The 12,116-nt window shown below is 32.9% G+C and overlaps 1 protein-coding gene across 1 annotated transcript in view; it reads right to left on the reverse strand.

Annotated features, from left to right (window-relative positions):
• Window positions 1-2,572: 2,572 nt before the first annotated feature.
• The window catches only part of OTOGL (otogelin like), a 92,496-nt gene continuing 82,952 nt past the window's right edge, over window positions 2,573-12,116 (reverse strand). Inside the window, exons 57-59 of the mRNA XM_051795976.1 lie at window positions 10,908-10,953; window positions 6,800-6,879; window positions 2,573-4,412 (exon numbers count right to left, since the gene is read on the reverse strand). Of these exons, the coding sequence (XP_051651936.1) occupies window positions 4,212-4,412; window positions 6,800-6,879; window positions 10,908-10,953 (327 nt within the window). The 3' untranslated portion in view covers window positions 2,573-4,211. The remainder of the gene's footprint in view (window positions 4,413-6,799; window positions 6,880-10,907; window positions 10,954-12,116) is intronic.

Here is a 12,116-nt window from a genome sequence, read left to right on the forward strand (position 1 = left end):
TGCTATGGCTATGTGTGACAACTCATTTATGTTTTGTCCCCTGTACTAGATCATACCACTGTGGGATTTTTCCATAGGACATACACCCACACATGATTACAGCAACAGCATCACCTCAAGGTAACATCTGGAAAAGGATTTGATGGAACAGAACTCAAAAAAATCAGTTCAAGTTAATGTTTTCCATTGCCACACTATTCCCAAGTGGTACCTTCATGTTTATTTGGCGGTAAGTTTTCACACAAAGTTGAGTCTCTGTAATAATTGGAAATTCAATTTTTCCTTTGAATTCTTATAAAAGGAGAGATGGAAGAAAAAGAGAAGGAAAGAACTATATAGAACCAATGCATAATAATGATTAAAAAAAAAATTAATTATCCAGGCTCTGTAAACTCAGTTTATCAGCAGTGTAGAAGGTCAAGAGAAAAAAAAATAGTGTCAGGAAAAATGGTGAAGAAAGAGAGAAAGGGGAAAGAAAGGGGAAAGAAGCCACATCTGAAACAGTGCTTTGTCAGTGCTTAAGCACTGTGAACAGCTCAGTGACCATTTTTAACCCTGGAGTGTGTTCCTGTAATGCCTCCACCTTTCAGTATATTATGTGGCTTGTAACTATGTTCAAACATGAAACTTCAGGCCTGATCCTGCCTGAAAATTTCACCAATGCACAGGTTCACGTATTTGGGAAGAGCTTTGCCTACAATGTGGAAATAAATCACATAAATGTATTAAGTTTTACTTTTTATTTTTAGTATACAGATTTGGCTAGCCAAAAAAGGAGAATATTAGGTGCTTGTATAGTTATACTCTCAGATTTTATTAATAAAACCACAAAAAAGTGGCTTAAACCTAATTTTAAAAGCTGTGTTTCAAATTCTAATTGCATATTGAGGCAAGAATTGGTCTTAACAAATGGCCTAGTAATAAGGTAATGGAATTATAAAAGTCAAATATAAATAATACAGGCAAAGACTTACTATTTTATAGAGGCATATTCAGGTACAATCTGATTCTAAGTATAGAGATTTATTTATGTAAATCCCTAAAATATCTGCATAGTTTTATGCGCAATCCTTTATATTGTAGAACTTCTGCAAGCACAGGTAGAAGAAAGCAGTGGCAATGTAGGAATGAAGGACCTGTGGAAGCAGCTACAAATGGGAGAAATGCCAAGGCATGGCAGGGCTGCAGCAGGACTGCACTCCATCATGCACACTTCTCCCCAGCTCCTCACATTTTTCAATGACAGTGTGGGAGTTTCAGAAGCATGCATTCTCAGCCTTTCTCTTAGAGGAGTAGAAATTATTTGTCTTTGTTCCAAAGAGGGTAGGAGAGAGGGAACTCTGTGTATTAAAGGTCTTTTAGTCAATAATAAACAGGCATTAATTTTCATATTTAACTAAGTAAGATTCAAGTTGGGTCAGTTTTCCAAAGCAGCTCACAAGACATCTGTGCAAATAGGGTTACACACAATCTGAGGCAGGAATGCAGAGTTGAAGAGAGATGAGAAAACCCAGACAGAACAACAAACTGCATCTACATTTATATTTAAGTTGCAGACAGAGGAAACAGAGCAGAACAGTCCTGCCACACTGCAGGCTCATTCAAATCTTCTATCAGCTGCAAGGCCTGCAAGGCTTAGTTCACACTATATAAAATGTACCACATTGTGCCAATGTCATCTTCATGGAGGTAACAGCGGTGGGTTGGCTGTCTAGGAAATGGTTTCAATCTTGTTCACTTTCTGACCAGGTCAAAGCAGCCCAAGTTTGAAGTTTAATCGTAAAATGAAAGGCGACCTTAGAGCCACCCTATCCAGCCACACTGAAGGTGTATGATTTTGCCGCAGGTGTCAGTCCCTACAGTTGCATTTTAAAAAACAAAATTGGGTGAGTGGGAAAAAAAATATTTTAACACCATTTTGATATCATTACAGGTTGTCATGAAGTTAATTTTAAACATAACTGCTATTTTAATTTCCAGGTTTGCCCAAGATTTTGCATTAGCATTCTTTTTTGTGGCAAAGGTAAATTATTGCATCAACGCTGATTTATTATCACTCTGCAAAACAATGCTTATTAAATTCTTTTTAATTACAAATACAGTTCTAAATCTTAGAAAAGCACATGTCTTATAAAACACACAGCTGTTCAATCAAAACACATAAAGTGTTCAGTGATTATATGGAAAAAATGCTGTATTGTGAGAGCTTCCTTTTTATCAAATGCTAAATTCATTAATAAGTTTTGGGCCAAACTCTCTTAATGCAAATACAGGATTCCTATCTCTATGTTAAAAAATCAAAAGGCTCTAAGGATATATTTTTCTTTTAAAAGTTGTTCTTTTAATTTCCTGTAAGAGTAAATAAACTATGGCTATGACTATGATTTAAATTTCATTTCTTGCCCACGTGAAAAGTTTCTGTATACAAATTCTGACAGTAGTATCAGAGAACATTTTGGTTCTAGGCCCTGGTATCTAACACAACTTGAAACATCTGCCATACAAATTATAAAAATGTGCAAATGAAGCATATGTTTTCTCAAAGCGTCACTTTATTTTGATCACTGGGTTATCATTATTTCCTTAGAATGGCTAAATATTTTACTGATAATACAATGGATTCTTCCTTAGTTTTTAAACCAAGTCACTGTTTTTAAGGATATGATGAGTAGATGAGTCTTGTTAGCAAAGACAGATTTCCCCAGATAAGCTATTTTTCTTTATAAGCCATCAAACTGAATATAACAAACATTTAAAGATTTTTCACACGAAGTAGCAAAATAGCCTTGGATTTTAAAGGGGTTTTTAAATTTTATACTACTTACTTTTCATTGTAATAATCTATGTGATAATCCAACCTTTTTGTAACTAAATGACAACAGCTTGAAATTAAAACTGTTTGTCAAAAGGTTTTCAGACTTTTAGACAAGAATTTTAATTCTGAATCAATTTTGATGATAAGGAAAATATTGTTATACTTTAAATGATTTTCATTCAGTGAGTTCATAAAGCAAAGTAATCTTATAAAAACAAGCCTAAAATTGTATCCTTAATTTTTAAGAGAAGGTTATAGAGTATATTTAATAAAGGGGAGATTACATGCAGCCTAAGGTGCTGAATCATGGACATTCACAGCTTGATTGAGCATGAATAACTCACCTAAGCCCTTCAAAACATTTATTTTACCTGATTTTTTTTTTCCTGGACTCAAAAATTGTGAAGCATAAATTCAGTCCAAATCTCAGTATTTTTTTTAAAAAATGCATTTTATAAAAATATACTGAATACAAATCTTCAGACTGGAAAACAAAGGAAGAAACCCATTATGAATAGTTAAAATGTTCTGGTATTTTCTAATAAATATATACATAGAATCTTACTCTATAGCTAGCAGACAGCCAATTTCTTTTCTGTGAAAAGTGAAAAATGGATATAAAATAGAATTTTTCATAGCAGAAACAGCTTTTAGATGTTTTCATAAAGGCACAAAAGCTTTAAATCTTGAGCCTTTGTCTAGTCATGCTTCATATTTATAATATACATAAAAATTAAATATATGTCTAAGGTTTAAAGATATTATTATGATTCTGCTGTGTACTCTGAAGATTTCCTACAAGTACTTACAGATCATAGTTGTGTTGTTTCTCAGTGACTTACAGTGTAAGCAGAGTAGAATCATTGATAACAGCTTAAAGGACGAAAGATAGATTTTTAAACAAAAAAAAAAGTGTTGCCGTTGAACTTTCTATTTTTTAAATAAATAATTCAGTCATTCTCAAAATGCTAATATGCTTCTTTCCCATTTAAACATGGGACCAGTGATAGTTTTCCACTGGAGGTCTCAAAGCAAATGACCCATTGAGAAATTCTCAACTTTGATAGGTAGCCGCAATCCAAAATTTTAAAATACTGGAAACACAGACATTAACCAGCTTTCAACAGCTCATCAGAAAGCCACTGAGTAGAAATAAATGATGATTACACCTTGTCCAAAAGGATTTACGTTTTCTTTCTATACATGCCAATATTTTAAAAGACAATTTGAATAACAAACATCTTTACTAAATTTGTGAAAAGTTACATTATAAAGCATAACTAAGGACGTTTTTATATCCCTGCAGACTACTACAACCATCCACGGTCAAAAAATCATGTCTGGTGAAAGGAAACTCATTTTATTTATTCAGATTAAATTGTATCCACAGTAATGTTCAGTTCCATTGGCATGAGCAGTCTATAGGCTCCTGAAGGACGTACATAATTTCAGTGCCATTTCCTGAGCAGCGCAGTGGCACAGTCAGATTACGTGTTCCAATTTCTCGACAACATTTACAGAATCTTAAATGGCTATCAATATTGACATTGAAAATTGTTGCAGATGGGCATTTTCCATCACAAGAAGCCACGTTTACCTATAAGTAAAATAAGAACTGAAATTAGACATCTTAAATTTTGTTGCAAAAATATTACATTTCAAACTTCTCTGTGATTAGAACCCATTTTTACATTTGAGAAGGACTCTGGTCTAAAAAATTGTTTTAACTTCTAAAATTTATTCATTCTAAGTTTAGCCACATTTAAAATATTTCTTTTAATTAAACTATTCTTTATTGTTTAATCATGTGTTAAATTCTTCTAAGGAAAATGAAGGGAAGTCTATCTTTCTCCTTGAAGGTTCAAGAGGAAAAGCATAGCAGTGGAAAAGCTTTTCCATTTCTTATTCATATTGCTTGTGACTGAGGGCTGTGTTATCACTCTAAGAAATGTATCCAAAAAGTAGATGCAGTAACAAATCAACAAGGGCACAGAGTGGCTAGAAAATTATGTGTGCTCTAGACTGATGTCACTTTCTCTCACTACTACATTATCTGAGGAATTTTCTTATCTGATAATCTGACAGAAAAAAATAATAATTTTTAATTTAAAAAAGCAGTGTTAATAGCTGGGAAATTGAGATCTAGTTCTTTCTGTGATAGTTTTAGATCTGATTTCTTATGCAGGTGGGGCATATGAAAGATGCTTTGATCCACTCCCTTCCAAGCAGCCTGTGATGAAATGTGCCATATCCATAAAAATTAGACCAAAAAGTTACTCTGACAGCTTTTAAGTTTTCTGAAATTTAACGGGGGTAAAAAAAGACTTTGTCCTAACCACTAGTAGTCCCACTTATTAATTAAAGAAATGTAATCATACTCTGCCCTTTCCAAAGTTTGACAGTATTAATCTGGCTAAAGAACGTGTATGTAGTTCCAAACCAGTCAGAGCAGATACCACCATTTGATTGGCCAAAATCACGCAATTGAAAAAGAGTGCCAGTAGGGGAGTTGAAGAGGAAAGGAATTGGAGCTAAGGGTATGAATAGGAATTCTGAGGACATAAAAATCTGGAGGTACTTCTGGGTGAAGAGTAAGGGAATCTGGACTGTGCAAAGGGTGTGCAGCTATCAAGGAAATCAGGAGTAAGAAGATACTGGGAGAAGGGGGTTGTAATACAAATAGAAGTGGGATGGTGGTGAGTCTTTTCAAAGGTGGTTAGAGAGAGAAGGAAATATGATCTACAACAGAAAGTCATAAAAAGGAAGGCTTCATTTGTTGTGTCATTCAAGACATAACTTGGCCAACATTTTTATTGCTCCTCTCTGAACATTGTAGTTCTGCAGCAATGCAGAAGCACCACAGTTCCACAGAGTACTCTCATTAGTACTGCAGCATTGAATCATAAGATACTCTAGAATGAGCTTGTTTCCACTGCCTATCCATTTCCCTAAATGTTGTAGCTCTTAGTTAGCATTTCTGTCAGCAGGAAAGCAGAGATTTTCAAAGAACTGGACAACAGAACAAGGATCTTTTCAACTAGTTTAAAAAACCTATGAGGTTTGACAAAATCTTTCATTTTAATACTCTTTATTAGTCAATACCATGTCTTTATTTTGTCATATTGCTGTGCCTTAACCTAAATTGTACTACAGTTACTAAAGTAACTGTAACTAAAGCTCTCCAGTGTCTTCTCTTAACTGGAAAATTACTGTAATTTCATCGATATATTTATACTCCCTCCTTACCAACCCTTCTTCTAAAACTAAATAAATACACCACACCCCCCTACTATTAAAATTTGGACATATCACTGTTGAACTTCTAGAGGATGTCTTTTAATATGTGATGATATTTTGCCTCTTCCCTAATGATTGTTTAGGTTCTTCAATAGAATCTTACCAGAGGCCTTTTGGAAGTCTTAAGCTACTTTGTCAAATGCTTCTCTTTTAAGTTCTACATGAGAAATACATTTGCTACTCGGAAATATCCAAGGTTTTGCAGATGGGGCTACACAAAAGCTGAGAAATGAGATGTCTTAAGTAGACACATAAATAAATGGGATCAAGAATTTATGATATGGAGACCCATGTTATGTGCAGGAGAAGATACACAGAGTGTAAAGGTCCTCAAAGGGGAATGGAGCAGTGTTTCCATCACATTGTAAGTTGAAACATTCTAGTCCTCTTTTAGAGTGGTATGTTTTTTTGTACTGAAGAGTTCAATGCTTTCATGAGTCACAAGCAATTATGGTGTGTATTTTTCATTTGAAGCCAGATGTTTTTCTAGTAGGAGGGCTCAGTGTTTCAGTCATTGGAACAGCTAGTTTTACTGTATTTATGAGTAGGATAACATTCCTAGGATGAAAGGTCTGCTTTTAAGAAGACAGCAGCATTTTTTTTGCTTGTTGTTCATTATAACCAATTTCTTAGTACTTGATTTGTCATGCCACAGGCCCAGCATCAAAACAGCTCTTTTATGCTTACCGGGCTTTGACTTATACAGTCATTTTTTCTTATGGTTGTCCTGATTGTCATTTTTTGGCAAATTCTTTCTTCCTTTTTGCCTGAAAAAATACAGAAAATGTATACTGAATTAATATACCTTTTGTGTTGCATTTGCTACCAAAAAAAAGTAAAACTATTAACATAATTTAAATAATTATAGTTTGTTTTCCTTAATGTACACACAGAAACTATTACTTCCATATCTTTTTTTAAATCTAACATATTACTAAATAGTTCTTGTGCAGAATTATTTGTTTTATAACTGGTACATACAAGCCACCGAGTGGCCCAAATAAGCTCTACAGATTTCAAAAATATTAAAATATGAATATGATTTTAAATTGCATATTTGGCAAGACAAATATAAGCAATGAGGAAAAAAGATGTCTCGAGTAATTTTGAATAGTATTAGAATTAATTCTGTTTTATTGAGAATGTTGAATGTAAATAGGATTTTAATTCTGCATTTTAGAAAATTTTCATAACTTAACATTGAGAAGGTGAAGCTGTGAACGTGATTACACTGATGCTATTTTGCAGGTTTAAAAATAAAATATAATTATATAATTTCAATGTATTTTTGAAAAAGATGTCCTTCAAGGAAGCTTTGAAAGAGAGAGATGCATCCATTTGCTAAATATGATGCACTTTTTATCACTAGATTTGAAGCATTTAGCACTGAGTCAGCATACAGAGCTAGGATTAGGGAAATACTGAGTTTTTATGTACAATCTGGGAGATATTGACAGGAGTTGTTTCCTTCTATTTGAAAAATAAAACTGTAGAGTGCAAAGCCATTTTTAACATATTAAAAATTAAAAATATAATTTTTCATGCTGCACTCCTTATAAGACTGTTATTACTATCTGTGTAACAGAAGTTAATTAGATCTCCTATTTCACTTCCCATCAAAATCATGTATTACTTTTGCTGTGGAACCATTCTGGATATCCAGCATATAAAATAATAAGCACTATTCAGCAGAGTTTCTCAGCCTTTCACACATGCCTTTATGGTTGGGTGTACACAAAAAGAACAACTCTTCTGTTCTCCAGAAGCTTGTGAGCACTTTTATAAGATAATTGACCTCTGAGCAACCAAGATATTCTGCAACCACAACTCCACTGAGTATTTAAAACTTAGGTTTGCTGCAGAGTACAGCTATATTTTAATCTGTGCATTCAGAGTAAAACAAGATTATGTTACTGAATTAGCAAATTGCTGTATGATTGAAGTTGTTATCTTGCTTTTCCTTCCTCAGAAACACTTAAGAAAAAGTTCTGTGGTATTTCCATTAGGAAGTGTTTGCCAGCATGAGTACATGTAGACAATGCAATCTTTGTATTGCTACAAGTCATGTAGAGATATATATGACATTTCAGCATATAAAGTGCTGATGTCTAATGAAGACTGATGTTATACTTTTCTCTCCCCAAACTTGAACTGTAAAGATCTGCATTCAATATCAGATGTGTTTTGTTACTCACTCCTTATTTCAGCAATGAGTTTCTGTGACTTCCCTATCCTAAAAAGTTAAGAATTATGAGTGTAATGCAACAGTTTTGTAACATTCTGTATTTTCTGGTGTAAAAAGTATATATTACCACGTGGTTGCAATTGTATGTTTCCACCCCACCCTCAACATTTTCCTAACTTTATAAAGCATATTATCTGTGACAAAGAAGAAATACAGCATAAATCCATATTTGCAAAGGTGAGACTAGACAATAACACACACTCTTGCTCTATTTTAAGACAAAAAAAAAGAATTCCATCAATAATTTCAGAAACCTGGGATCAGATTTAGAATCTCTTGGTAACCGTATTCAGAATTATGATTTTTTTTTTCAGTAACATTTTTAGTACCACTAGCCTGTATAGTAAATTCATGTGCTAAAAGAAATTTCAGCAAGAGTAGGAGGAATAACCATAAATGGATGAACCTAATTCTGACAGGTGCTGAGCAGTGAACCTTAACCAGGCTTTAGAAAACCACTGATTTGGGAGACCAACAGAGGATCAGCATCTCTCAGTATCAGGCCCAGAACCATTAACTGCATGGTAACATTTAATGATGATGACAGCTATGACATATATATCAAGTACTGCTTACACTATTATCAAAAAAAGGAAAATACAGTATTAAAAATAATACCTGGTTCACAATTAATACTATCAGTAGGCACTACTGGATTAATGGCAAAGGGTAATAGACCCAATCCAGAACCTGGCAGAATCATTAGGAATAGAAGATTCTCATGAAATAAAAACATTTCTGTATAAATGACATTTCATTAATTCTTACACTGCCAACTGCAATTTTTCTTTTAATAAAAGATGATGAGCTTTCCTGTTAGTCTTCTATAATTTAGAAACTGTGCAGCTGCTTCAAGTCTCACTAAAGATGGCCTAAACTTTATTACACTCCTGTTACACAAAACTGGAATGATGCTTACTTTTAAATCAAACTTTTGCAATGAGTCTCTCTATGGCAAGGTAAGAATTAAATATATGCACTCACTTTGCATGCATTAAATCAAGGTCTTTCAGAAAAGTTATTTGTCCCCATTAAAACCCCAACGTGTTGCAAGCTCTATTTATAAGTACTCTTCTTAACTGCTTCACCACAGGGCACATGCTTTTAGTTAAAAATAAAACAAAATAAAAATAAAATAGCATATAATTGTTTGAATGATATCTGGGGTTTTTAGCAGCCACCTCAGCAAGTATTTCTGAAGTATAACAACGCCTTTCCTGAGGCCACAGAATATGGCCAAAATTATAAATCTTCCTGATCAAAAGTAAACAAATAGTCAATAATTCTTAAGACTAAGTTTCTAAAAAAAGCCAACCTAATTTTGAGAGGAAGTTAAATATTTTTCAACACAGCTTATCTCATGAGAGAAAGAATATTGTCATTAAGATTGTAGCACAATTTGGTGTGTTATTTTTCTATGGTGGTTCTCATTAAAAAATGTACTATATTGTATTAAAATACTCTTTATTTTCTACATTTTGTATACAATAGAATATCAGCATTTACAGTTCACTTTTTAAGACTAGCATAACTTGGTATTACTCTGTATTAGATAAATATCAAAATTCCCTTTTTTCATCAAGTTATATAAAATACATTGCAGTTCAGTTTTATGCAATAACTGTATAATATATGGTTGTAAGTCTGTGACTTGCTAGTCAATATTATTAAATAAACGTTTGTCTACAAAAATTCCAAAAACTAATTTGCTTATATATTTTACTCTAATGTTGAAGACAAAAACAGCCAAAAAAGAGGGGGAGGATTTTCTGAAGTGTTGAACGTGTTCTTGCTCTACACAATTACTTTTATACAACAACAGGTTTTTATATATAAATAATTATATACCTAGATAATAAAACTTTTCTTAGTCAAAATTGAAGCAAAAACCTGTTTGTTCTCAATCAATTTGTAAAATTGCAAAAATTATGAAATCTTTATGTCGGCCTGCGTCACATTTCATCATATTTTAAAGTTACACAGTCAGAAAATGTGTACATATTCCCAGTTACTAAAAAGTTGATTTTATATAAGAGTCACTATCTTCAGTATTACTATAACGTTTCCTCATTTGGGATTTTTAAAAAAGTATTCCAGTATTTTGGCCCTAGAAAATACATATTATGGATACAGAATAAATCAGTAGGTTTGAAGACATATTGCAAAATGTCACTGAATTAGGAATCAATTTTAGGGGGAAAAAGTCCTTATCTTTTATGATGAAAATCATATAGGCAATATTTTAGAGTCATCTTAGTAATAAAGAGAATTTGTTCATTATTTTAATTGAGATAACTTTTAATCTTCCATGGGTTATATTTGGAGAGATTTGTTTATACTCCAGAACAATAATGTTAAAAATCACCAAGTCAGCAGCCAAATGAAGCAATAGCTTTTAATAAGAGTAGTTAGGTAACTACAACAATTTTTATGTGATTTGCAGGGGGACTGCATGCTTTTTCCTTCTTTATGTCGCAGCAACTGAGGTTAAAAAACAAGCCCTCCAAAATCAAAGCCAAACTAGCACATATTGCAGCCTTCATCACTTACAGGTCTTGCAGCAGCCATCATTATACGTCTGCACAATTCCTCCATTCTAGGAAAATAAAAGGGGAATATAGCAAAAAACACTGTGCCTGATGAAAAGGTAAGATATTCCATGTTTTAAAGATGCTCATCTAATAAAAAGTAGTATCACTGAAATGAAGAGAATTACACAGATATGTGTCAGCTGAAGGTTTGGTTCACAAATTCTTTACAACCTTTGAAACTGAAAACAAACTCATCACTGCTGAAAGTTCAATAGTGTTCAGTTGGCATCTGATCTAGTCTCCTTTGAATAAATCACTTAGTTTCTGTAAGCGTATTTTTATATTATCCACTACCATCTATTTCCCCACCACTGAGACTTATTAGGATAGTTTAAAAAAATTCATGTGTATAGCCCAGAACTGCATATCAAGCAGTCAACAGAACACGAATAGCACTCTTAAGATAACAGCAGACAAAAGACATTTTTTAGCTTCTCTCTTTTCATGTGAGCATACATTATTTATATCATTAAAGAAAATCACTGAATAAGCTGTTTGAGAACTTTGGAGCACTTAAACTCAGATACTTAAATCCATATTCCTGAATGATCCTGAGATGCCTGTCAGAAGAGCTTTCTTCTCAGCTACTGGTTCAAGTCTATGTTCAACATCTCTGAAAAACAGGTCAGACTGACTCAAGAAGTTAATTATAGGGCTCCATTCTTTAAAATCTTAACCATTATTACTAAGGAAAGATCCTAATAGATGGTGTCAAAATGGTTCCAAGGAAGAAACTCAAGCATAAAGTCAAAGTAATACAGACACTAAATTTAGATAGTGTACCTTCTTCAGGATTTTTTTAAACAAATGCAACGGATAACTAGGACGTGTACTAAATTCATGATCTGTAGTCAAGGTTATAATTGTACTTACCCTCTCTACATATATATTTATTATTATTTGTAGTTTATATTAAATATATGGTGTACTGTAAGTGCAAGAATTATAAGTATTACAAAGTTAGAGAAGTATTAAATTAGAAATTAAACTGTAAACAAATATGCAATGTATGTGAAGAACACACGTTCTTCAAAGAAGTTTATATGGGTATGCCACATTTACATTTTTAGATATGTGATGTAGGTAGATACCCTTTCATGTATGATATTTTTTATTATAAAAAGTTTATTTTAAGAGATAATAAAGTTTATATATACTCTGACATCTC

The sequence above is a fragment of the Manacus candei genome, unplaced genomic scaffold (genome assembly GCF_025592945.1).
Source record: "Manacus candei isolate 608988 ecotype Guabito, Panama unplaced genomic scaffold, ASM2559294v1 h1tg000043l, whole genome shotgun sequence".
NCBI classification, from domain to species: domain Eukaryota; kingdom Metazoa; phylum Chordata; class Aves; order Passeriformes; family Pipridae; genus Manacus; species Manacus candei.